General features: G+C 45.5%; 2 protein-coding genes across 6 annotated transcripts in view; one reads left to right on the plus strand and one right to left on the minus strand.

The window, feature by feature from the left end:
- rabepk (Rab9 effector protein with kelch motifs) overlaps positions 1-7849 on the plus strand; it is a 33369-nt gene extending 25520 nt beyond the window's left edge. For 2 of the 5 annotated variants that reach the window (XM_038781780.1, XM_038781778.1), the window contains exons 4-8: positions 1929-2081; positions 4031-4192; positions 5109-5258; positions 5602-5757; positions 6660-7849. In XM_038781780.1, the coding sequence (XP_038637708.1) occupies positions 1929-2081; positions 4031-4192; positions 5109-5258; positions 5602-5757; positions 6660-6979 (941 nt within the window). In that variant the 3' untranslated portion in view covers positions 6980-7849. The remainder of the gene's footprint in view (positions 1-1928; positions 2082-4030; positions 4193-5108; positions 5259-5601; positions 5758-6659) is intronic. The other 3 variants (XM_038781779.1, XM_038781781.1, XM_038781782.1) reach the window with 3 other exon arrangements.
- A 761-nt stretch (positions 7850-8610) lies between these two features.
- hspa5 (heat shock protein 5) lies at positions 8611-14382 on the minus strand. Its single transcript, XM_038781777.1, has 10 exons — positions 14234-14382; positions 13438-13593; positions 13122-13353; positions 12465-12599; positions 11913-12025; positions 11643-11797; positions 11326-11561; positions 10372-10609; positions 10088-10255; positions 8611-9534 (listed from the first exon to the last, which is right to left on the minus strand). Exons 2-10 carry the CDS (start codon positions 13548-13550, stop codon positions 8975-8977), a joined length of 1950 nt encoding a protein of 649 aa, XP_038637705.1. The 5' UTR covers positions 13551-13593; positions 14234-14382; the 3' UTR covers positions 8611-8974.
- Positions 14383-26027: the final 11645 nt, after the last annotated feature.

A 26027-nucleotide genomic window follows, 5' to 3' on the forward strand; every position in this document is an offset into this window, starting at 1 on the left:
TACTCTACTCCCTGTACACACACGACTGCATGGCAAAACTTGGTTCCAACTCCATCTACAAGTTTGCTGACGATACGACCATAGTGGGCCGGATCTCGAACAACGACGAGTCTGAATACAGGAGGGAGATAGAGAACTTAGTGGAGTGGTGCAACGACAACAATCTCTCCCTTAATGCCAGCAAAACTAAAGAGCTGGTCATCGACTTCAGGAAGCATAGTACTGTACACACCCCTGTCAGCATCAACGGAGCCGAGGTAGAGATGGTGAGCAGTTTCAAATTCCTAGGGGTGCACATCACCAAAAATCTATCCTGGTCCACTCATGTCGACGCTATCACCAAGAAAGCACAACAGCGCCTTTACTGCCTCAGGAAACTAAGGAAATTTGGCATGTCCACATTAACCCTTACCAACTTTTACAGATGCACTATAGAGAGCATCCTCTCGGGCTGCATCACAGCCTGGTATGGCAACTGCTCGGCCCAGGACCGCAAGGAACTTCAGAGAGTCGTGAATACCGCCCAGTCCATCACACGAACCTGCCTCCCATCCATTGATTCCATCTACACCTCCCGCTGCCGGGGGAAAGCAGGCAGCATAATCAAGGATCCCTCCCACCCGGCTTACTCACTTTTCCAACTTCTTCCATCGGGCAGGAGATTCAGAAGTCTGAGAACACGGACGAACAGACTCAAAAACAGCTTCTTCCCCACTGTCATCAGACTCCTAAATGACCCTTTTATGGACTGTCCTCATTAACACTACACCCTGTCTGCTTCATCCAATGCCAATGCTTATGTAGTTACATTGTATATCTTGTGTTGCCCTATTATGTATTCTCATGTATTTTCTTGAATTCTGTTCAATTCCCTTTTCTTCCCATGTACTGAATGATCTGGAGCTGCTTGCAGAAAAATACTTTTCACTGTACCTCGGTACACGTGACAATAAACAAATCCAATCCAATCCAACTTCCAGATCTCTCTGTACATCAATTTTCCCCAGGACTCTTCCATTGACCGTATAGTCCGCTCTTGAATTAGATCTTCCAAAATGCATCACCTCGCATTTGCCTGGATTGAATTCCATCTGCCATTTCTCTGCCCAACTCTCCAGTCTATCTATATTTTGCTGTATTCTCTGACAGTCTTCCTCGCTATCTGCAACTCCACCAATCTTAGTATCATCTGCAAACTTGCTAATCAGACCACCTGTACCTTCGTCCAGATCATTTATGTATATCACAAACAACAGTGGTCCGAGCAGGGATCCCTGTGGAACACCACTAGTCACCTTTCTCCATTTTGAGACACTCCCCTCCACCATTACTCTCTGTCTCCTGTTGCCCAGCCAGTTCTTTATCCATCTAGCCAGTACACCCTGAACCCCATACAACTTCACTTTTTCCATCAACCTGCCATGGGAAACTTTATCAAACACCTTACTGAAATCCATATATATGACATCTACAGCCCTTCCCTCATCAATTAACTTTGTCACTTCCTCAAATAATTCTATTAGGTTTGTAAGACATGACCTTCCCTGCACAAAACCATGCTGCCTATCGCTGATAAGTCTATTTTCTTCCAAATGTGAATAGATCCTATCCCTCAGTATCTTCTCCAACAGTTTGCCTACCACTGACGTCAAGCTCACAGGTCTATAATTCCCTGGATTATCCCTGCTACCCTTTTTAAACAAAGGGACAACATTAGCAATTCTTTAGTCCTCCGGGACCTCACCTGTGCTCAAGGATGCTGCAAAGATATCTGCCTGATGCAATTCTAATCGAGCAGTCCATTCATTTGGTTATTTGTACTGTTGTTAAGACACACTGTTGTACAATATTTCTTTTTTGGAGACTATCTCTCTTTATTGCTTTGTATCCTTGGCTGTGCATTCACTGATTTTGTTCCTCATAAATAGATAGACATGAGTGGGATGTACCAGAGTGGAAGGGGTTACTGCCACGATATGAGCACTCCAGCTTTGTTCCAGTGGGCAGACCTGGCGACCTTTGGCTATTTGGTGGTGCAGATGAATCTGCAAACAGGAACTGTGTCCAAGTTTTAAACTTTGGTAAAGTTATATTTGATACATTGGTTCTACTGCCATTCATCAGCTACAAACAACGAAACCTTTAGGAGCCTAATCACTCTGGAATAATGTCAATGTCCTTTTATGATTTACACACATTGAGCAAGAAGACACCTGAGTGCTGATACTTACAAATCATACATTCTCTCAAAATTCTTAATTATAAAAAAGTATTTATTTACTTGGAAAAGTATAATTGTGTTACATACCCTTAATCTTTGCTTAGCAGTATTTTATATTGTTAAAAATAAATCTGATTCCTCTGTAAATTGCATTTTTCATGTATAATTCATCATTATATTTGCTGCTAATGCAGTAAATAAACTTCTGTCATTTTTGAACAGAAGAAAAAAAAGCCCAAAAGGGTCTTGGTTCAAAGAAAAATAAACCTGTAATTTAAAAAAACGTTGCAAGTACAAAGCAGGTCAATCAATATCTGCTGATGGTGAGTTTAATAATAATCTTTATTAGTGTCACAAGTGGGCTTACATTAACACTGAAATTCATGGGCAGCACGGTGGCACAGTGGTTAGCATTGCTGCCTACGACGCTGAGGACCTGGGTTCGAATCCCGGCCCTGGGTCACTGTCTGTGTGGAGTTTGCACATTCTCCGTGTCTGCATGGGTTTCGCCCCCACAACCCAAAGATGTGTAGGTTAGGTGGATTGGCCACGTTAAATTGCCCCTTAATTGGAAAAAATAATTGGTACTCTAAATTTATAAAAAAAACAAAAAAAAAACACTGAAATTCAGTTACTGTGAAAATCCCCTAGTCACCACAGTCTGCAGCCTGTTCGGGTACACAGAGGGATAATTCAGAATGTCCAATTCACCTAACAAACACGTCTTTCGAGACTCGTGGGAGGAAACCGGAGCACCCGGAGGAAACCCATGCAGACACTGGGAGAACTTGCAGACTCGACACAGTGACTCAAGCAATTGCACCCGGGTCCCTGGCACTGTGAAGCAGCAGTGCTAACCACTATGCTACCATGCCACCCTATGCATTCATCATTTTCCCTGTGTAAATAGCGCAGCAATATGTGGCATGAAGAGATACACTCAGAGTTGTGAATAGTCAGATTTGCACTGACTTGCCACTAACCATGCAAGCTCACCATCAACAATCTGTGCATTTCATGCAATTGCTGCTTTTGCACTTTTAAAACAAATTAAACTTGGGGTGGCACAGTGGTTAGCACTGCTGCCTGCGGCGCTGAGGACCCGGGTTCGAATCCCGGCTCTGGGTGGAGTTTGCACATTCTCCCCGTGTCTGCGTGGGTTTCACCCCCACAACCCAAAGATGTGTAGGCTAGGTGGATTGGCCACGCTAAATTGCACCTTAATTGGAAAAAAATAATTGGATACTGTAAAATTAAAGAAAACAAATTAAACGTGGCGTGGAAAGTTAGGGCCAGTAATGTCCAGATTGCAGATCTCTGAGATTCATAGGGATCTAGGTGTCCTGATACACAAATCACAATAGGCCCCTTAACCTCTCTGTCTCAAAAAAGCAACAATGGAATTTCATTCTTAAGGGAAGTAAATTGTTCCTAGAGGTTTTAAAAATTTACAATGTTTACATTCTTTTTGTTTCTTTTCTCATCGAATCCAATCTTTTGCTCTCTTTGTATCCAATTTGACTTTAATTCACCAAGATATCTCCTCTGCTGTTTTCTGAATCACCATACCTCATTAGTTAAGAAAATAAGCTGTTGGTCCTGTTGCCCACTAAGGTCCCAGATGTCAATTGACCTCACGGCTCATTCAGTGTTGTTCTGAAGATATGTTAGTTGCACTAATTTTAATGGAATACTAATGTCTTTTATTAAAGCTTCAGTACACAGGCTACAAATACGAGCTCAAAATGACCATTACTTATCAGACATAATGTAGTTGTTGCTCTAATCTGTGTGTGCTGTCTAAACCAGAAACTGGAGTGTGGAGAAGCCCAGCAGTAAATGGCACTCCACCAACACCCCGAACATGTCATGGATCTGCTGCAGCTATTGGAGATTGCCTCTATGTTTTTGGTGGTGGAGACAAGGGAGCAGAACCTGTACAAGATATACAACTTCATGTGTTTGATAAAGGTACAAATAAACAGTTTATGAAATAAAAGCTTTGAAGTAATCCTGAATTTAAGGAGGTTGAATTTATATACCCAAGTCATAAGGAATGAAGAAAATTGAGCCTGGAGGTAGTGAGGGTTTAGTGTCAGTAGAGGCAAGGTACAGGTTTTGGCCCAGTGCAGTCCATGTTATGGTCAAGATATAGGGTCAACTCAGCTTAACAAGCCATCCAGGGTAAGAGAACTTGCATTTGTCATTTGCTGGATACCTCAAAACCCTTGATTAGTAACAAATTACCTTTTTAGATGTTGTGACAGTTTGGTAGCATCGTAACCAATTTGTGTGCATGGTTTCATAAACAACAAATGTTTACTGAACCATAGAATCACAGAACAGTGCAGGAGGCCAATCGGCCCATTGAGTCTGCACCGGCCCTTGAAAGGAGCACTGGTTGGCACCTCTAACAATCAAGCACCCCTCATTCGTCGCTTGTGTGTCTGCTCATATCTGCTCAAATACTGGGTTTGTACTTCGATCTATAACCGTTTGACTTGAGAAGCAAGAATACGGCAAATGAACCAAGGAGATGGCAGTGAATGTCTCCCAGGACTTTGTATATTTTCCCTGCTTAAAGGTGATTATCCAGTGTGTATTTTCCCTGATTAAAAGATTACCAAACTATACATACTCTGTTACTCCCTTGCCAGAGATGGTAAGCAACTTACTTCCAGAAATATATTGCTGCCACTTAATCTAGCTTTTGGGCCATTGAGCAACAGTTACTTATCTATCCTTGACGCTGCAATCATGTACAGCACTTGTTCACTTCTTTATTCCAGCAGTGAGGGGCAAATGATGGGGTTAAATTGTTATCAATATTTAGCAATTAATTTTTTCGCCACATGAAAATGCTAATGCAAATGCATCTACATTTTAGCCACACTTAGCTGGTCACAGCAGTCAACAGAAGGAAAACCACCAGCCCCAAGACATGGCCATGTGATGGTTGCTGTTGGTAGCAAATTATTCATCCACGGTGGATTAGCTGGGAAGTTTTTTTTTAATGATATGTATTTCATTGATACAGGTAAGTCGTGTACATAACAATGCCTATAGCAATCCTTGTTATTTGAAGTGTTTTGGAAACTTTGCAGTCTTGGTTTAAGGAAATCTGCACAAGTTGTGGCCAGCTATAGAACAATACAGGATGAAGACAGGGAGCAGTTTGCCTGGCTGTTCTCATCAGATTTGTAATCATCCCCTGTACTGGGGTACCTAAAGGAGGGGAAAATTTGGAAGACAAATAAAAACAAATGATAATAAAGTGTGTTTGGAGCCTGATCTGACAGTAAACTATTCTTGATTTTAAAAACTCTGAATTAAATTTTAGATATATTCTGAATTTTTCATTTTTTTTATCATGTTTTTTTTTGCAGCTAACATGAGATGGAAAAAAGTAAAAATGAAGGGTGACATCCCAGGAGGCTGTGCAGCTCACTCTGCATTTTCCCATGGAAAGTACATCTTCATCTTCGGTGGTATGGATGCCACCGGAGCATTGAATACCATGTACAAGTATCATGTTGGTAGGTGCTTTCAATTCCCTCTGCACCCTAAGGGTCTGTGATGGGGTTGTTCATCTGAAAATCTATCCAGCAACAGGCCAGTCCCAAAAATTTTACTTCTTTAAAATGAGCCCAATTTTAATTGATACGGTGGCTTCACCTTGGAAAATTAAGCAAATTATCCTGCTAAATAATCTGCATGAGGATCTCTCTCATGTACTGGATTTCCAAAATGGCAGCGTAAGTAAAGAGATGCAAAACATTTTTTGTTACCTGTAATCCAGAAATGTTAAAATGGGGGAACCAAATTGCCTTATTGACCTTCTATTATCTTAATTTCTATTTAATTATAAAATGTAAATAGTTTTGCTTCTACTGGCAATTTATTTTCTACCTTTCCCTGCCCTATTGGTATATTCTGTCAACAACTCTGCTCACATGCAATTCACAGCAGGTGCTGGACAACCTGTTTCCAGGCAGCTGTCCATAGTGGTTTATGACTATTTGTTATTTTAAATAATTATTAGGAATGTTCAGCCTTGGGGTGGCATGTGGCATAGTGGTTAGCACCAGGACTGAATCCCAGCCCTGGGTCACTGACCATGTGGAGTTTTCACATTCTCCCCCACAACCCAAAAGATGTGCAGATTAGGTAGATTGGCCACACTAAATTGCCCCTTAATTGGGAAAAAAATAATTGGGTACTCTGTTCTATTTTTAAAATAAATTTATTCAGCTTGTGTATGTTTAAAATATGCCTTACTATAGCTGCTGCTTTTATTGCAGCTGTGCAAGTGGGCAGCCCATCCCATGCACAAAGAAATTATTCAAGGGGAGTTTAATAGTATTATTAGAAAACCCAGTTTAGAAGTTTAACTTTAAATGGTATGTTGAATTTATGGTATGTTGAATTTCACTTCCAGAAACAAATTGCTGGACACTGTTAGAATTTGATTCCTCTCTGCCACCGGGACGACTGGATCATGCCATGTGTGTTATACCCTGGAAAATAAGAGAATATGAAACTTCATCTCCTGCATCAAACAATGGTCTATCAGCCAAGGGGAACACAAAGGAATCTAATAAGCAAAGTGGGAATGATGGAAATTTCACGCAAAGGAATTGTTCAGTAGTTCAAAATCAAACAAAGAACATTGTGAATCTGTGTTTGATATTTGGTGGCATGGACACTCAAGGGGAAGTTTATAATGACTGTTTTGTCACACTAATAAATGGCTATTGACTGCAACAATACATCCTTCCCCCCCCCCCCATGGCTGAAGCATTCAGTAAGTTGGTGACTCATGTTGCCAAATCAAATCAATGGATGCTTGGGTCTGATTGCATCAGTGGAGTTCTCCCCACAGAAGCTGCCGAGCATTTCTAGCATTTGTTGTTAGGTTGTCAATTCACTTTTTAAAAACAGATTGCGCTCTTTGATTATAGAATCCACTATAGTACCATTTGTATTTGACAGTTCTTTTGAAAAAGCTGCAGTTGGATTTCCACAACTCTGAACTGCTGCCATCCTGACTGAGCCAGTGATAGTAACTCCTGTGCCGTGGATTCTCAGCATAGGCTAAAGCAACACAATTTATTTTCTGCCTTTATCCTTCCAATGGCATTGAAAAATTAACCCTCAAGATTTGGCATTGTTGTCCTTAGATTTGCAGATGTACCTTATAGCACATCAGCTTTAAACAAATTTTTAAGTGATTGCAGCACTATCCTCCAATTTTGTTTCAAAATTTCAAAACAAAACAATTGTTATCAAATCAAGATCGTGCAATGCCTTTGATATCTTGGATCTTGTAATGTCTCTCTGGAGTTTGAATTGTTTTTTTGAGCAAGCAATGAGTGGTCAAGGATTTGCCCTACCCACTTTGCATTGGGTTTATAAATTTAAGGATAGGATTTTTAAAAAATATTTTGCAGTCAGATTCTAATGTTCAAGGACAGTTGTGATTCTAATGTTTAAGGACAGTTGTGAAAGCCAAAGATGTCGTGCATATAAAATTTGTAAGTCATACATTAAAAGGCATTTTATTGAAATTGAGATGGTATTTTGGTACAAAGTTTTAGAGAAATAAATGTAGAAGTTACTGAAATTGTACATCAAGAATTTGTTCATATGCCTTCACGTTCACTATTGCTGGTGTTGATACTGAATAATGTCATGCTGCACCAAACTCCCTGGTAAAAAATTGACATTGGGCAATTAAGCAAAAGTAGAAAGCAGTACAGAAGCATACAGAATGCTGGTGTCTGGCCATCTGTGATAAAACTAATTTGGCATAATCTGCAATACCTCAATTTGTTCCAAACACTTGGTTATGTGTATCATACAAGATAAAAGGGGCTCAAATACAAATAATTTAGTTCATAGTCAATCTAAAAACCTAACCACATCAAATTTATCCACCTTTGATGTACTTGTCCTCATTACTGAAGGAAGGTGGTTTACTTATTCATTTGTTAAAAATTGGATAGCTTTGTTCTGTTAATAGGACCTTATTGGACATTTACCCAAGTCAATCAGCAATATTAAATGGCATAAAACCATCACAATTGCCACTGATTCAATGAAATAGATGGGGGCACAGTATGCAATCCTTTGATCCCATTTGCTACCTGTACCAGCTATAGGTCAGAGCACTTGGATTCTATATGCAGCTTGTATTGTTAAGTGTATTAGTAAATTAGTGTACCATAGCAATGACTAACGCAATGACCATTTCATAACTTGAAAAGCAGGACAGATATCCAGACTCCAATGTTAACTCAGTTTCTCTATCCTTCCACCAATGCTGCCAAATTTTAGCTTTCCAATACCTTGCTTTTATTTTAGAAAATTCAAGTAGTCACAGCAGTTCGTCAAGTTTAAATCCTTAAGACAAGGAAATGTTTGTATCAAACATAACATTTATTGGTCAATACAGTAGAAACTTTTCTCTACACTTACAAAGACCAAACAAGGGATTTCAAATAAATAGAAAAAAGGTGGTGTACTTGGAGAACATTGTATTCATACCCTTGACAATTCAATCTCCAAATCAAGTTCTCCCTCTGGACAGTTCATGCTGAAACTGCAATGGAAAGTACTGAGCCTTTTAGAATGTTCAGTCCACTCAAGTGAGAATTGTGCACATACATTCAAGAATGAAGTCCTTATCATTCAGATAATTCTTTCCCAAACAGTCCACTATTTACAAAATTAACATTTTAAAGGGTCCTTTGATTACAATTCATCCTTTTCAGTCTCTTCCTCTTCTGGAGGGGATCCACCTGCACTTCCATACAGCTTACTAACAATTGGTTGAACAATCTCTTCAAGTTCCTTCTTCTTAGCTTTGAAGTCTTCTATTTCTGAATCTTGGTGCCCTTCAAGCCATTCAATTTTTTCCTCCACAGCTTTCTCTATAGTTTCCTTGTCCTCTGTTGACAGCTTGCCACCAAGTTTCTCTTTATCCCCAATCTGGTTCTTCAGAGAATAAGCATAGCTTTCAAGGTCATTTCTGGCATCGATACGTTCTTTAAGTTTTTGATCCTCTTCAGCAAATTTCTCTGCATCAACCACCATCCTGTCAATTTCTTCTGGGGTCAGGCGGTTCTGGTCATTTGTAATGGTGATCTTATTTTTATTTCCAGTGCCTTTGTCTTCAGCTGTAACACGCAGGATTCCATTTACATCTATTTCAAATGTTACTTCAATCTGTGGAACACCACGAGGTGCTGGAGGAATACCAGTTAGGTCAAAGGTACCAAGAAGATGGTTATCTTTGGTCATTGGACGCTCACCTACAAAAGCAAGAACAATGTAAGCCTTATGCTGCATTGGTGAAATGGCTTGTTTAGATGCAGTTTTGAAAAGTAAACTATTAAGTTTTATACATTGAACCACACTATGTGGCAAAGTCCATCGCAGTCTAAATTACAGGAATCCACAGAAAGATTATGGAACTCTGAAGTTGCGTCATAAGTATGACAAACCATAGCAAGCAGAAAAGTTAGAATTTCTAGCAGGAGCCTCCAGTTCAGCACCATTCCTTTGAATTAATATAAACGCAGTCGTTCCCTTGTCATAGAATCGTCAGAAGCAACATGTAATAAAATTAACTGAGATTTTTTTAAAAAATCTAAACTTAAAGAGTATCCAATTAATTTTTTCCAATTAAGGGGCAATTTAGTGTGGCCAATCCACCTACCCTGCACATGTTTGAGTTGTGGGGGCAAAACCCACACAAGCACAAGGAGAATGTGCAAACTCCACACGGACAGTGACCTAGAGCCGGGATCGAACCTGGGACCTCGGTGCTGTGATAACTGACAGATAAACCAAGTTGCAACCTACCTTCATACACCTTGATGGTCACAGTAGGTTGGTTGTCAGAGGCAGTTGAGAATATTTGAGACTTCTTGGTTGGGACCACAGTGTTACGTGGGATGAGCTTGGTCATGACACCACCAACAGTTTCAATTCCAAGAGTCAGAGGGCAAACATCCAGGAGAACAAGATCACCTAATTTTAGGTTACAGTAGAAAGCAGAGTTAAGAAACAAAATGTCAGAATACATGAAGTCATCAAGTAGTCACAAATTGACCTTTATACCACATTACACAATCCCAGTCACTTACCAGCATCTTCCTCTCCTGATAGGACACCAGCCTGTACTGCTGCACCATATGCCACAGCTTCATCAGGGTTGATTCCACGAGATGGCTCCTTGCCATTGAAAAACTCCTTCACCAGTTGCTGAATTTTAGGAATGCGAGTGGAGCCACCCACAAGGACAATTTCATCAATTTCTGTTTTCTTTAGATCTGCATCCTCCATCACCTTCTGTACAGGTTTCATGGTTGATCGGAAGAGATCCTGGTGACACGAAAGTGGAGAATATTTAGAATGCACAACTGTCATGAATGCACTTTGCACCTGACTGCAAGCTTTTCTCCAATGGAAAAAATATGTAATTAAGGATGACCAAATTACTGATTGTACAGTAACAGTCCAGGTTCTCCAACTCAAAGACAAAAAAAATTTCAACAGACAGAAGTGGATTTGGATATGGACTGCACAAAAGTCCTGTATCATAACAATAGCAGTGATTAGCAAAGTTGCTTCACAGCAGAGTCTGCAGTCTCCATGTGCGCACGTGGGTTTCCTCCAGGTGCTCTGGTTTCCTCACACAGAACAAAGATGTGCAGTTAGGTAGATTGGCAATGATAAATTGCCCTTAGTGTCTAAAAAGGTTAGATGGGTTTACTGGGATAGGGTGGATGCATGGGCTTAAGTGGGGTGCTCGTTCCAAGGGCCAGTGCAGACTCTGGCCAAGTGACCACCTTCTGCACCGTTAAGTTCTATGATAACAGTCAGTGTTGTATTATGCACAACACAAGGCAATACATTGCCCTTGCCTTAAAAATAGAAACCCTGACCCTTGCCTTAAAAATAGAAACCCTGAAATTCATCTTGTTGATTGCTTTTATTACTGCAATTTTGGGGAAGTGTTACAACTGCCCAAGGAAAAAAAAGTAAAATGATTGTCCAATTCTAGAATTGGATTTGAACTAAACAAGAGCATCACTCACCATATTCAGTTCTTCAAACTTTGCACGTGTTAAAGTCTCAGAGAAATCCTCGCCCTCAAAGAAAGATTCAATTTCAATTCTAGCCTGATGTTGGGCAGACAACCCACGTTTGGCTTTTTCAACTTCACGGCGAAGTTTCTGCATGGATCGGTTATCCTTACGAACATCTTTTCCAGTTTTCTTTTTGTACAACTTGATGAAGTGCTCCATCACACGCTGGTCAAAATCTTCACCACCTATTTAACAAACACTTATTTTAAGTTATCAATTTCTGATGAGTACAAGACAGATGTAAATGTAACTATGTATTGTCTTACCCAGGTGAGTGTCTCCATTCGTAGCAACTACTTCAAAGACACCATTGTCAATAGTAAGCAGTGACACATCAAAAGTGCCACCTCCAAGGTCAAACACCAAAATGTTCTTTTCACCCTCACGCTTGTCCAATCCATAGGCAATTGCAGCAGCAGTTCTAGAGAGACAGGGAAAACAATTCATCAGTACATAAAACTTGCTTGAAATACAGATGAAAACTTGTAGGCCATTTAATGTTTACTATAACAAATAATGCCAGTGAAAATACTCACGGCTCATTGATGATTCTCATGACATTCAAGCCAGCAATTGTACCAGCATCTTTTGTAGCTTGACGCTGAGCATCATTGAAGTAAGCTGGCACCGTCACAACAGCATGGGTAACCTACAGAAGATCAAATTAATTATTTTAAGAAATAACACTTAGTAATATGTCTCAACTTAGATTTACACATGCCAAAAGTGCTTTATCCTGCCAGAGAGAAAAGATTTGGAGAAACTTAACTGGTCATTATGAAAAGGCAACTCCCAAATGAAAAAGGGTAATTACTGACAGTACAACATAAAGGCTATTCTGTCAAACTGGAAGCCTGTTAACAGTCTGATGGAAGAATGCACGGTTAGGGCCCATCAAACTTTGGAAGTAGCTTCTGTACTTGCAGCATTTACTACTTCAGAATACAAAATTAAATATACTATGTAGGAAACAAGGGTCTGCCTAAACAGTTATGATGATTTGCTTCAGGGTGTAACTAATGGTGGAGATCAGTGCGAAATAACATGCATGTCTACTTGAGATTCAAAACTGAGAAAACTGTAAGTACCTTCTTGCCAAGGTATGCCTCAGCAGTTTCTTTCATCTTGGTCAACACCATAGCTGAAATCTCTTCAGGAGCAAACGTCTTGACCTCACCAGAAACGTCAACTTGGACATGGGGCTTGTTCTTCTTTTCAATTACCTAAATTTAAAAATGCCATATTAGACAAGAAAAGAGCTTGCATTTGTACAGCACCGTACTCATCTTTGGAATTCAAAGCCAATAAAGTTTTTGAAGTGCAGCAGCTAAGTTTCACAGCATGTGACTTGATCTATTTTAGTATTGATTACCACCATTGGAAAAAAAAACTTCCTCATACTTGCACACTAGAAACAGGCAGACAAGACCCATTTATTAGCCTATGCATTCAGAGCATAAAATATTAACAGAAATGGACTGGAAATACTGGTGACAGGCAGCATTGGTGTGCTCAGTCAATAATTGAGCTGACAAAATATAAAGCAGAAACACTGCACATTTGCTACTTGCCAGCTAAGCATTTAGCTACAATTTCAGATTTCCAGCATCTGCAGATCATGTTCATGTCTTGAATACAAACTGTTCTGCTCCAAGAGTGCTACCCAGTGTTGGCTTAAAACAAACTTAACATATGATTGCCCGACATCCCACTAATTAGACCTTTTGATCAAGAGATAGTATTACCGTGAACGGTAGGTATTTGAGATCTTGTTGCACTGCTGGGTCACCCCAGGTTCGCCCAATAAAACGCTTGGCATCAAAAACAGTGTTCTCTGGGTTAGAGGTCAGCTGGTTCTTTGCAGCATCACCAATCAGGCGTTCTCCATCAAATGTGAAGGCCACATATGATGGAGTGATTCTGTTTCCCTGGTCATTAGCAATAATTTCCACACGTCCATTTTTGTAGACCCCAACACTAGAAAGAGAAAACAGCCCATATTATTGCCATTAGAAAAAAACAATTTATTTTCACAGACAACCAGAGAAGTCACAAACTTACCAGGAGTAGGTAGTACCAAGATCAATTCCAACCACGGTACCAACACTTTCTCTTTTATCATCTTCATCAGCAAGGACACTGCTGACAAGCAGTAGAAGCAAATACCCTCTCATGGCGAGTCACTTTGCTGTCTTTTACTATAGCGATTGATATGTCCTAAAAAGGAAGATAAACAACTGCCATTAAACATTCATATTAGATTACCAGCTTAACATTGCCATATTCAACACTCCTCACAAACATTTGGCACATTTCATACTCTCCACAATTCACTTCAATACACATTATGTATTTCCAATCCCAGTGCAGAGTCCACAGCCAGCGGGAAAGTAAGAGTCCCAAGCGCACAGCTTCTGAAACGCGAACAAAAGACAAATCGCGCTAGAAACTCACCAACTGAACCGGTGCCCCGGAAGCCATTTTATATCAGCCCACACAACCCCCCCCCCCCCCGCCCCCGCCCCCAGCCACCCACCCCACCTCCCCCAACCTAATGGTCGAATGTAGATGCTACACATCAACTTGGGGGGGGGGGGGGGGGGGAGAAGCAAATTTAACTCTTAAAATTAATCATTTTACTTAATTACAATCAGACCCATTCCACGCTATTGTTCACAGACCCAACGAGTAAGCAGTCATGGTGGGGAAGTCGGCATTGCCATGCGGCCCCTGTGTTCTCCCGGACCACAAACCTTAATTTTCTTACCATACATTCTGCGGGACCGCTCACAATCCCTCTCTATCCCCACCGGGGCAGTCTGGGTCTACTCAATGCCCACAATAGAGGTAACCTTACCTGCCAATGCTTCCACGCCGCCGTGGCCCCTAGAGAACCTTTCCTATCGTCAGCCTCGCAAATCTGATCCGTGCGCCGCGCCCGCCATTGCCTTTATATAGAATCCTGACTTCCCCGTCGTGGAGCGCTGCGATTGGTCGGCGGCCCTTGCGTTGGAGGCCGCTGATTGGGCACAGCGGCCATGCTGGCCACTCCGGAGGGTGACACGTACGGGCTTCGGGGGGACGCGTCAGAGGGGAGCCGAGAGCCCGCCCCCTGCGCGAGACGTAACCCCTCGCGCTCCAATGGGGAGCGGAGCCGCCTCAGATTCCCCCGTCCCATTGCGCCATCTAGCTGTCAATCAGCAGCCCCCCGCCCCCTCTGTCCAAAGGCCCATTGCGTGCGTCTTGCGTCATTTCTGGAATCTCCCCATTCCCGATAAAGGTGGTCGCCGATTGTTTGTGTTGAGCCGCGCGGTTCGCTCTGCTGAGTGAGCGGGCCAAAGTTTTTCTTTTGGAAAATAGAAACCTGGAGTCAATAATCTTGCAGCTCCGGTAGTGTTCGCGTGAACGCGGTGTCGGCCCCGCTACCCACTGTGGTTTCAGCTTCTGCCGATGCAGCTCACTCCCCCACGGCTGCCGCCATTCGTTCTGAGAATGTCACTGACCTATTCCCAATCATTCTGCTATTTCTACCCTTAATCTCATCCAAAGTATTCAAACCGGCATGCTGAAGCCAAAGTCTGGTTTGAATTTAACCAGCAGAATACATTGGGGTAGCACAGTTGCTTCACAGATCCAGGGTCCCAGGTTCGATTCCCCACTGGGTCATTGTGTGGAGTCTGCATGTTTTCCCCGTGTCTGCGTGGGCATCCTCTGGGTGCTCCGGTTTCCTCCCACAGTCCAAAGATGTGCAGGTTAGGTGGATTGGCCATGATAAATTGCCCTTTGTGTCCAAAAGGGTTAGGTGGGGTTATGGGGAAAGGGTGGAGGCGTGGGCTTGGGTGTTCTTTCCAAGAGCTGGTGCAAACTTGATGGGCTGAATGGCCTCCTTCTGCACTGTAATTTCTATGGAAATACAAACCAACTAATTTGGAAAAACTTGCCTTATTGGGACTCTGTCGCAGTCAAGGGGATTGAAAAGATTCCGGTTAGGAGAGGGGTTTAAGGGCAGCACGGTGGTGCAGTGGTTAGCACTGCAGTCTCACGGCGCTGAGGTCCCAGGTTCGATCCTGGCTCTGGGTCACTGTCCGTATGGAGTTTGCACATTCTCTGTGTTTGTATGTGTTTTGCCTCCACAACTCAAAAGATGTGCAAGGTGGGTGGATTGAAAGTGCTAACATTGCCCCTTAACTGGAAAAAATTAATTGGGTACTCTAAATCTAAAACAAAAAAAAAGTAGAGGGGTTTATTGGAAGATCCAGGCTGTGGGGATAACTCCTGTGGGGCTGGCACATAGTGTGAAGCAAAGGGAAAAAGTAATGCAGAGTAGACTAATGACTGCAAACTGGTCAAAACTGTTAACAGATAAAATTGCACATCAACAGTTGAAAATGTGTAATAAAGTATTTAATGCAAAGCAAGTATATACCCCTAAAGGGCAAGAGTTTTACTGGCCATAATATTTCAGTCTTCCCTGTACTTGGGAGGTGCCAGAGGACTGGAGAATTGCAGACATGGGTTTGTTGAAAAAGGGGTGTAAGGATAAGCCCAGCAAGTACAGAGCAGTCAGTTTAACTTCAGGGGTGGGGAAGCTTCCAGAAATGATTATTAGGGATAGAATTGGTAGTCACATGGAAAAGAGGGTTGGTTAAGAAGAGCCAGCATAGATTACTAAAGGGAAATTGTGTTTAACTCGCTGGAGGATTTTGAAGAGATAATAGGGTTGATGAGGGTAATGCTGTTGATGTGGTGTATATGAACTTTCAAAAGGCATTTGATACAATGCTACACAAGACTTGTGAGAATAGTTATAGCTCATGGGACCGTAGCAATGTGGATACACAATTAATTGGCTAAATAATTTGAAACAGAGCAATAGTCAACAGATACTTTACAGGTTGGAGAAAGGTTTGTAGTGGAGTTGTCTAGGGCTTGGTATTGGGGCCCTTGCTTTTCCTGACAAATCAAGATTTTGGTGTACGGGGGATCATTTCAAACTTTGCAGATGACACAAACCTTTGGAAGCATTGAAAAAGATGAGGAGGACCATGTACAACTTCAAACGGACATAAATAAGTTGGTGAAGTGGGCAGATGTGGCAATGTGAGGTGATGCATTTTGATACAAAGAATATGGATCGTCTACAAAATATGGGGTAAAATTCTTAATCACTGAAGGTAATAGAACAATTAATAAAGCATACAGTCCTGGGCTTTATTAATAGAGTACAAGAGCAAGGAAGATATGCTGAACTTATACCCACTAGTTAGACCTCAGCTGGAGTATACATTACACACCATAGGAAGGATGTAAATGCGTTGGAGTGAGTTGCCAATTTAATGGAATACTATCCCAACCAGCATCACCAATAATGTCGCTCTTTAGAGTCGCCAATATGATACTGAGGCTCTTTTTATGAAATGATGTTAAGTCCTAACAGAGTCGCCAATACTGTGGGTGTTTCTATTTCTCTTACTGAACCACAAAGCTTTCCCGTATATCGGTCAAATGACCACACAACCAGTTAGTCAGTTCAAGTTCAAAGATGGTTTATTTACACACAAGGGTTACTTCGACATGCAAACACAATATACTACAAGTATATTTTATACTACACCTATCAACTACAATAACCTATACTTAACTTCAGGCAACCGGCACTGTAAGTGGATAAGGCCTTTATCTTGATTTCACGTGGCTGGTTTGAAGAAGTGGCTCTGTCTCTGCTGGGCTCATCCATCAGGTAGCGATCGTTGGTCTTGAACTTGGCAGTCTGGTCGTTATGCTGCAGTTGGGCTGGCACAGGCCGGATTCAAAGGAGGCTGGCACAGGCCAGGTCCAAAAGAGACTGAACACATGGCTGTGTCCCCTTTTATCCCTGTAGGGTTTTGCGCTCTTTGGGGCGGTTCTTAATCGTGGACCCAATAATTCGACAGGGCTTCGATCACTGCCTTCGATTTCGGCCAATAAAGGGGCGGGTGCCTTGGTGGCTGGGCGGGTCCTTAGCGGTCATTGACCTTGGCAGTTGGGCTCTCTGAGGGAGTGGCGCCCATCAGTCTATGGCTGTATCGGTTTCTTGAGTGCAGTCCTATTGTTCTGGAGAAATGGGCCATTAGAATGCAAACGGGCGGGGGTTTCGATCAGGTCTAGCTACCTGTGTTTCAAATACACAGAAGCTCTATCTGTCTGAGTCCTGGGTTGGCCATAATTCTCATGGCCCTTTGCAGGTGCCCATCTCAGATGGCTACAGAGTGCAGAAGAGGTTTACAAGAATGGCTCCAGAGATGTGAAACTTCAGTTATGAGGAAAGATTGGAGAGGTTCGTACTATTCTCCTTGGATATAAGGCTAAGAGAAGATTTTATACAGGTATTCAAAATCATGAGTGGGGATGGACAAAGTAGATCAGGAGAAACTGTTTCCGTTTGTAAAAGCATTTAGAACGAGAGGGCACAGATTTAAAGTGATTTGCAAAAGAACAAATGTGATGTGAGAAAAAACTTTTAATTATTTGAATAGAAACAATGGTGGTGCAATGGTTAGTACTGCTGCCTAATGGCGCCGAGGACCCGGGTTCGATCCCGGCCCCGGTCACTGTCCATGTGGAGTTTGCACATTCTCCCCATGTCTGCGTGGGTCTCACCCCACAACCCAAACAGATGTGCAGGGGAGGTGAATTGGCCATGCTAAATTGCCCCTCAATTGGAAAAAATAATTGGGTACTCTAAATTTATTTTAAAAAAGAAACAATGTGCAAGGAGACGGGGAACGGAAAGGACAATGGCACTAATTCATAATGCTCATTTGAAGATATGGTGCAGACACAATGGACCAAATGGCCGCCTTCTGTGTCGTAACACTCATGTGATACTGTGAACTTCAAATAAAATCATGCTGGAAAATCTCTACAATTTATTCATATGTTTAGTGCCTGACTTATCAGGTTGCTCTCAACTTCTGAGGGGAATGAAATTCCTGCCATTTTCTTCCTCATGGAGGTACCTGATATGCACACTTTGCAATATGTTTTCAGCAGCTACCTTGCTTTTTCTGTTGAAACAAGGCAACAACCTGAGCGTCAGCCTCTTTGTTGAATATCCCAGCTCTATAATTGTTTTTCAGAGAATTGCTACTCACGTTCACCTCGCCTGTTATGTCTGCAGCACACGGACTTCCGGTTGCGGTGATGCGGAGCTAAGCCGCACGTTCGGTAGCTCCTGCTATTTTTGGTCTTTTGGGCTCTTTTAAGGGCCCGTAGCGGTGCTGGTTGGACTTTTCCCCGTGTGGGAACGCTTCCACTAAGATTATCTGCCGGTGGATGGCCTGGACCAGGAGCGGAGCGGTCAAAAAATCAGTTTTGGAGCAGAGAAAGGTGAGAGACAGGAAAAGCAAGATGGCGGCGGGTGGGGAAGCGTGGCAGCAGTGGGCACGGGAGCAGCAGGAGCTGCTCCATCGCTGCTTCAGAGAGCTGAAGGCCGAGATCCTGGAACCGTTTAAGGCCTCGCTGGACAAGCTCACGGCGACTCAGACGGCTCAGGGTGCGGAGTTCCGAGAGCTACGGCAAAAGGCCTCGGTGAGCGAGGACGAACTCCTGGGCCTGGCAGTGAAGGTGGAGTCGCACGAGGTGCTTCACAAGAAGTGGTTAGCGAGGATGGAAGAGATGGAGAACCGCTTCGTCGGAAAAACCTGCAGATTCTGGGCCACCCGGAGGGGCTGGAAGGTTCGGATCTCTGGGCCTATGTGGCTATGATGCTGAACTCGTTAATGGGTGCAGGGTCGTTCCAGGGACCTTTGGAGCTGGAGGATGCCCATCGAGTGCTGCTGAGGAAACCCAAGCCAAACGGGCCGCCTCGGGCGGTGCTGGTCCGTTTTCACCGCTTCGTCGACCGTGAGTGTGTGCTGCATTGGGCGAAGAAGGAGAGTAGTAAGTGGGAGAACGCGGAGATCAGGATCTATCAGGACTGGAGTGCGGAGGTGGCAAAGAGAAGGGCTGGTTTTAATCGGACGAAGGCAGTGCTCCACAAGAAGGGGGTGAAGTTTGGCCTGCTACAGCCGGCACGACTCTGGGTCACTTATAAAGACCGCCAGCTCTACTTCGACTCTCCGGAGGAGGCCTGGACTTTCGTCCAGGCAGAGAAGCTGGACTCGGACTGGGGGCTGGGGAATGATGTACATAGTCCGGAGGCTTTGTCCTCCTTGGTATCCTTTTGGTTTTATTCGATGATGCCTTTTTGCTGTTCTGCTTTTTCGCTTTTTGGGACTGTGACTTGCTTACTTGGGTACTTTTTCGTGTTTTCTTTTTTTTTTCTCACTGGTGGAGGGCTGGGGAGCAGTTTGCGGTCCTGTTGGGTCATGTGCCCGTCTTTTCCCGCGTGTTGGGTCGGGGGCGAGTTTTTGGATGGAAGCGCGGGCTTTCCTCCCGCGCTGGAGGAGCAGTGGGTGGGGCCGGCACTGAGGGGTGGCGGGGGGAGGGGTGGTTGTGTTGCATCGGGGGGGGGGGGTCGTTGGGATGGCGGGAGCAGCCGGGGTCAGCAGGAGTCGGCTGACTTACGGAAGTATAATGGAAGGGGTTATGCAGCTAGAGGGGCCCTAGCCTGGGGGGAGGGGGGGTACCGGGTTGCTGCTGCAGGGGCCGAAGTGGAACTGCTGGTGGTGGGGGGGGGGGGGGGGGGGGGGGGGGGGGGGGAGGTTGGGAGGGGGGGTTCTGCGGGCACGTGGTGAGCCAAGGGAGAGCTGTGGCTGACCGGCGCAGAGGGAGGGGGAAGACCCCCCCCCCCAGATTCGACTGGTCACATGGAATGTGAGGGGGCTGAATGGACCGGTGAAGCGGTCCCGGGTCTTGGCGCATCTGAAGGGGCTGGGTGCGGACGTGGCTATGCTCCAGGAGACGCACCTTAAGGTGGCGGATCAGGTGAGGCTGAGACGAGGCTGGGTTGGACAGGTATTTTACTCAGGGCTAGATGCGAAGAATCGAGGGGTGGCAATTTTAGTTGGTAAGAGCTTGTCATTTGTGGCGTGGAGGTAGATACGTAATGGTGAGTGGTAGGCTTCAAGCGGAACGGGTGGTTCTGGTTAACGTGTACGCCCCCAACTGTGACGATGCGGGCTTCATGCGGCGAATGTTGAGACGGGGGGGGCTTGATCTTGGGAGGGGATTTTAACACTGTGTTGGACCCAGCCCTGGATCGTTCGAGGTCAAGGACGGGTAAGAGGCCGGCAACGGCCTCAGTGCTGAGGGGGTTCATGGATCAGATGGGAGGGGTTGACCCTTAGAGGTTTTTGAGGCCGGGAAGTAGGGAATTTTCCTTTTTCTCCCATGTCCACAAGGCCTATTCTCGGATTGACTTTTTTGTCCTCAGCAGGGTGCTGATCCCGAGAGTGGTGGGGGCGGAGTATTCGCCGATAGTTATATCTGACCATGCCCCGCACTCGGTGGACCTGGAGCTGGGAGAGGGGAAGGATCAATGCCCGCTGTGGAGGTTAGATGTGGGGCTGCTGGCAGAGGAGGAAGTATGTGGGCGGGTCCGTAGGAGTATAGAGGGGTATTTGGAAGCCAATGACAACGGGGAGGTGCATGTTGGGGTGGTTTGGAAAGCACTGAAGGCGGTGGTTAGAGGGGAGCTGATATCTATTCGGGCGCACAGGGAGAGGGTTGAGAGGGAGAGGTTGGTGGAAGAAATGGTAAGGGTGGACAGGAGGTATGCAGATGTCCCGGAAGAGGGGCTTTTGAGGAAGCGTCGCCGTCTCCAAGCAGAGTTCGATATACTGACCACCCGGAAGGTGGAGGCGCAGTGGAGGAAAGCGCAAGGGGCGGTATATGAGTACGGGGAGAAGGCAAGTCGGATGCTGGCCCACCAGCTCCGGAAGCGGGAGGCAGCGAGAGAGATAGGGGAGCCACAGATGCAGGAGGGAACCTGGTGCGGAGTGGTAGAGAGATTAATGGGGTGTTCAGATCCTTTTATGGGGAGCTGTACCGGTCGATGCCCCCTAGGGAGGTGGGCATCCCCCCTGCCGGATCCGCAATGTACAGCAATAAATCATCCGCGTACAGCGACAATCGGTGCTCTTCCCCCCCCCCCCCCCCCCCCCCCCCCCCCCCCGCACAATCCCCCTCCAGTTCTTCGAGTCCCTCAGTGCCATGGCCAAGGGCTCAATCGCTAATGCGAAGAGCAGGGGAGACAAGAGGCCCCCCTGCCTCGTCCCCCGGGACAGCCGAAAGTCTTCCGACCTCCTCCCATTCATCACCACGCTCGCTTTCTGGATAAGCTGGAGTTTCCAAGAGTGGAGGAGGAGTGGGTGGAGGGTCTGGGGGCCCCAATCGAGTTGGAGGAGCTGATAGAGGCGCTGGGGAGCATGCAGACCGGGAAAGCACCGGGGCCTGATGGGTTCCCGGTGGAGTTTTACAAGAAATTCTCAGATCTGCTGGGCCCGCTGCTTGTGAGGACCCTGAACGAGGGCGGGGGGGGTGGCTTTGCCCCCGACGATGTCTAGAGCACTAATCTCGTTAATCCTGAAGCGGGATAAGGACCCCCTCCAATATGAGTCTTAAAGGCCGATCTCGCTCCTCAACGTGGATGCAAAGTTGTTGGCCAAGATACTGTCCAGGAGAGTGGAAGATGTGGTCCCGTTGGTTATACACGAGGACCAAACGGGGTTTGTGAAGGGGAGACAGCTGAATGTTAATGTGCGGCGGCTGCTCAATGTTATGATGATGGCGTCGGCGGATGGGGAGGCGGAAATAGTAGCATTGATGGATGCGGAGAAGGCCTTTGATAGAGTGGAATGGAGCTACCTGTGGGAGGTGTTGAGGAGATTTGGGTTTGGTGAGGGATTCATTTGCTGGGTGAAGCTGCTGTATAGTGCCCCGGTAGCGAGCATGGTGATGAATGGGAGGAGGTCGGAAGACTTTCGGCTGTCCCGGGGGACGAGGCAGGGGTGCCCCTTGTCTCCCCTGCTCTTCGCGTTAGCGATTCAGCCCTTCGCCATGGCACTGAGAGTCTCGAAGAACTGGAGAGGGATTGTGCAGGGGGTGGGGGGGGGGGGAGGGGGTGGAGGAGCACCGATTGTCGCTGTACGCGGATGATTTATTGCTGTACATTGCGGATCGGGGGGGGGGTGCCAGAGGTGTTGAAGATACTTGGGGAGTTTGGGGATTATTCAGGCTACAAGCTCAACGTGGGGAAGAGTGAGCTGTTTGTGCTGCACCCAGGGGACCAGGAGAGGGAGATAGGAGAGCTCCCGTTGAAGAGTGCGGTGAGGAGCTTTAGATATCTTGGGGTCCAGATAGCTAGGAGCTGGGGGGCCCTGCATAGGCTAAATTTTTCGAGGTTGGTGGAACAGATGGAGGAGGAGTTCAGGAGATGGGACGCGTTGCCACTCTTTTTGGCGGGTAGGGTCCAGTGAGTTAAGATGACGGTGCTCCTGAGGTTCTTGTTTCTCTTCCAGTGCCTCCCCATATTGATCCCGAAGGCTTTTTGTAGGAGGGTTAACAGGGGTATTCTGGGGTTCGTGTGGGTGCGCAAGACCCCGAGGGTGAGGAGGGTATTTCTGGAACGAGGTAGGCGGGTTGGCGTTGCCCAACTTGTGTGGGTATTACTGGGCTGCGAATGTAGCAATGATTCGTAGGTGGGTGATGGAAGGGGAGGGTGCCGCATGGAAGAGGATGGAGGCGGTGTTCTGTGTGGGTACGACTTTGGAGGCGCTGGTGACGGCCCCGCTCCCACTCCCCCCGGCAAGGTATTCTACGAGTCCAGTAGTGGTGGCTTCCCCCAAAATTTGGGGACAGTGGAGGCGGCATAGGGGGGAACTGAAGGCCTCAGTGTGGGCCCCGATACGGGGCAATCACCGGTTTGCACCAGGGAGAATTGATGGTGGGTTTTTGAGTTGGCACAGGGCAGGCATCAGGCGGATGGGGGACCTTTTCCTCGATGGGAAGTTTGCGACTTTGGAGGAGTTGGAGGGGAAGTGGGGTCTCCCCCCGGGGAACAATTTTAGATATATGCAGATTAGGGCGTTTGTCAAGCGGCAGGTGGCGGAGTTTCCGCTACTGCCGCCTAGGGGGGTGCAGGATAGGGTGCTCTCGGGGACGTGGGTCGGTGAGGGTAGGATCTCGGCAATTTATCAGGTGATACAGGAGGAGGAGGAGGCCTCGGTGGAAGAGCTGAAAGAGAAGTGGGAGGTGGAGCTAGGGGAGGAGATCGATGAGGAGACTTGGGCGGACACACTGGAGAGGGTGAATTCGTCCTCTTGCGCACGGCTCAGCTTGATTCAGCTGAAGGTGCTGCATAGGGCACATGACTGGGGCCAGGATGAGCCGGTTCTTTGGGGGAGAGGATAGATGTGGGAGGTGCTCGGGAGGCCCAGCGAACCACACGCACATGTTCTGGGCATGTCCGGCGTTGGAGGGGTTTTGGAAGGGGGTGGCGGGAACCTTGTCCAAGGTGGTCAGCTCCAGGGTGGAACCAGGCTGGGGGCTCGCGATCTTTGGGGTAGCATCGGAGCTGGGAGTGCAGGAGGCGTGAGAGCCCGGCATCCTGGCCTTTGCATCTCCAGTAGCCCGGCGTAGGATTCTTTTACAGTGGAGGGACGCGAAGCCCCCGAGCCCGGAGGCCTGGATTAACGACTTGGCCGGGTTCATCAGGCTGGAGAAGGTCAAGTTCGCCCTGAGGGGGTCAGTACAAGGGTTCTTCCGGCGGTGGCAGCCCTTTCTCTATTTTCTGGCGGAAGGTTAGAGGGTGGTCAATCTCAGCAGCAACCCGGGTGGGGGGGGGTGGGTTAGAGATTTGTTAAGGGGGTCTGTTTTTGCGACTGTTTGTTCGCTACTTGTTTCTTTTGTACTGTTACTAATTTATTGGTTTGTATTAGGGGGGGGGGGGTGTCCTTTCTGTTTATTTTTATACTTTGTTTATTTTATTGTTGGGAGAAAATTTGTAGTTGGAAAATTTGAATAAAAATTATTTTTACAAAAAATGTCTGCAGCACACGTGAAAGCTTTTCTTCTCAGTCTTCTTTCTTGATTTAACATTTTTTTCTCTTCCCGGGTGGCTGAGCATCGTTCAAAGTGCTCACCGCCAGTTTTTGTGTTGTTCGTTATGGAGAACTAATGCCAGAAAGCACAGAGGTCAAAAACTAACAACGCTTTATTTACAAGATGTGTTCTGTACAGGCTGCTTTTTCACCCTGGCAGTTTCTTGTACTAGCGACCTGTGACATCACTTCCAATGATGACATGAATATAGTAATACACAGTGCTTACTGCAACTACAAAGACTCAATATAAATACATAACAGGAAGAAGATGTCATCCTCACCCGGTCTGGCCTACATGTGACTCCAGACCCATAGTAATGTGGTTGACTCTTAAATGTCCTCTGAATGCCTCCCATCCATGGACTCCATCTACACCTCCCGCTGCCAGGGGAAAAGCGGGCAGCATAATCAAGGATCCCTCCCACCCGGCTTACTCACTTTTCCAACTTCTTCCATCGGGCAGGAGATTCAGAAGTCTGAGAACACGCACGAACAGACTCAAAACAGCTTCTTCCCCACTGTCACCAGACTTCTAAATGACCCTCTTATTGACTGACCTCATTAACACTACACCCTGTATGCTTCAACCGATGCCAATGCTTATGTAGTTACGTTGTATATCTTGTGTTGCCCTATTATGTATTCTCATGTATTTTCTTGAATTTTGTTTAATTCCCTTTTCTTCCATGTACTGAATGATCTGTTGAGCTGCTTGCAGAAAAATACTTTTCACTGTACCTCGGTACACGTGACAATAAACAAATCCAATCCAATCCAATTGGCCTAGCAAATGACTTGGTTCAAGGGAAATTAGGGATGGTCAATAAAAAAGGCCCAACCAGCAATAGCCATCCCATGAACAAATAAAAAAAGGTTTTTATGCTGACCTGGTTCTGGACTCTTGCATGTAACATAGTCACTTTTGAACAGCTCTATTATCTTACCTTTATATTTCTTTTTTTTTAAATTGCTAATTAGATTTCAAGAAGCAGTTCTGCAAGTGTGAAGCCTGTCTCCCAAGGCAGAAGGTTGCTTTCTTGGCTCAACATAATCAGTTCTCAGATTTTTCACTAGATAGGACATTACAACCCTCCATAGAAAGCGCATTTTCTTGGAGTATTGTAGAGTAAGCCTGGAGAACAGCAGTGGATATATTTGAATTTTTAAAGGTTGTCTTGCTAACTGGAAATTAGGACTGTCAGGAAAGCTTGGGACTATAAAAGGAGAGTAGGACTCAATTTTTTTGGAATAAAGTAAATGAAATCTAGGTGAGTGGCAAAACAAGATATTTTGGGAGTGTAATTGGGGCCTCACGGTAGCATGGTGGTTAGCATCAATGCTTCACAGCTCCAGGGTCCCAGGTTCGATTCCCGGCTGGGTCACTGTCTGTGTGGAGTCTGCACGTCCTCCCCGTGTTTGCGTGGGTTTCCTCCGGGTGCTCCGGTTTCCTCCCACAGTCCAAAGATGTGCGGGTTAGGTGGATTGGCCATGCTAAATTGCCCGTAGTGTAAGGTTAATGGGGGAATTGTTGGGTTATGGGTATACGGGTTACGTGGGTTTAAGTAGGGTGATCATTGTTCGGCACAACATCGAGGGCCGAAGGGCCTGTTCTGTGCTGTACTGTTC

The sequence above is a fragment of the Scyliorhinus canicula genome, chromosome 21 (assembly GCF_902713615.1).
Source record: "Scyliorhinus canicula chromosome 21, sScyCan1.1, whole genome shotgun sequence".
Taxonomy (NCBI): domain Eukaryota; kingdom Metazoa; phylum Chordata; class Chondrichthyes; order Carcharhiniformes; family Scyliorhinidae; genus Scyliorhinus; species Scyliorhinus canicula.

Bases quoted from the DNA above. Each gene is read 5' to 3' on its own strand.
- hspa5 (XM_038781777.1), bottom strand. From the start codon at position 13,550: ATGAGAGGGTATTTGCTTCTACTGCTTGTCAGCAGTGTCCTTGCTGAT. The intron at 11,562-11,642 runs GTAAGACAATAC...TTTGTTAAATAG, and splicing joins GAATGGAGACACTCACCTGG to GTGGTGAAGATTTTGACCAG. The intron at 10,256-10,371 runs GTAAGTGACTGG...ACCTAAAATTAG, and splicing joins ATCAGGAGAGGAAGATGCTG to GTGATCTTGTTCTCCTGGAT.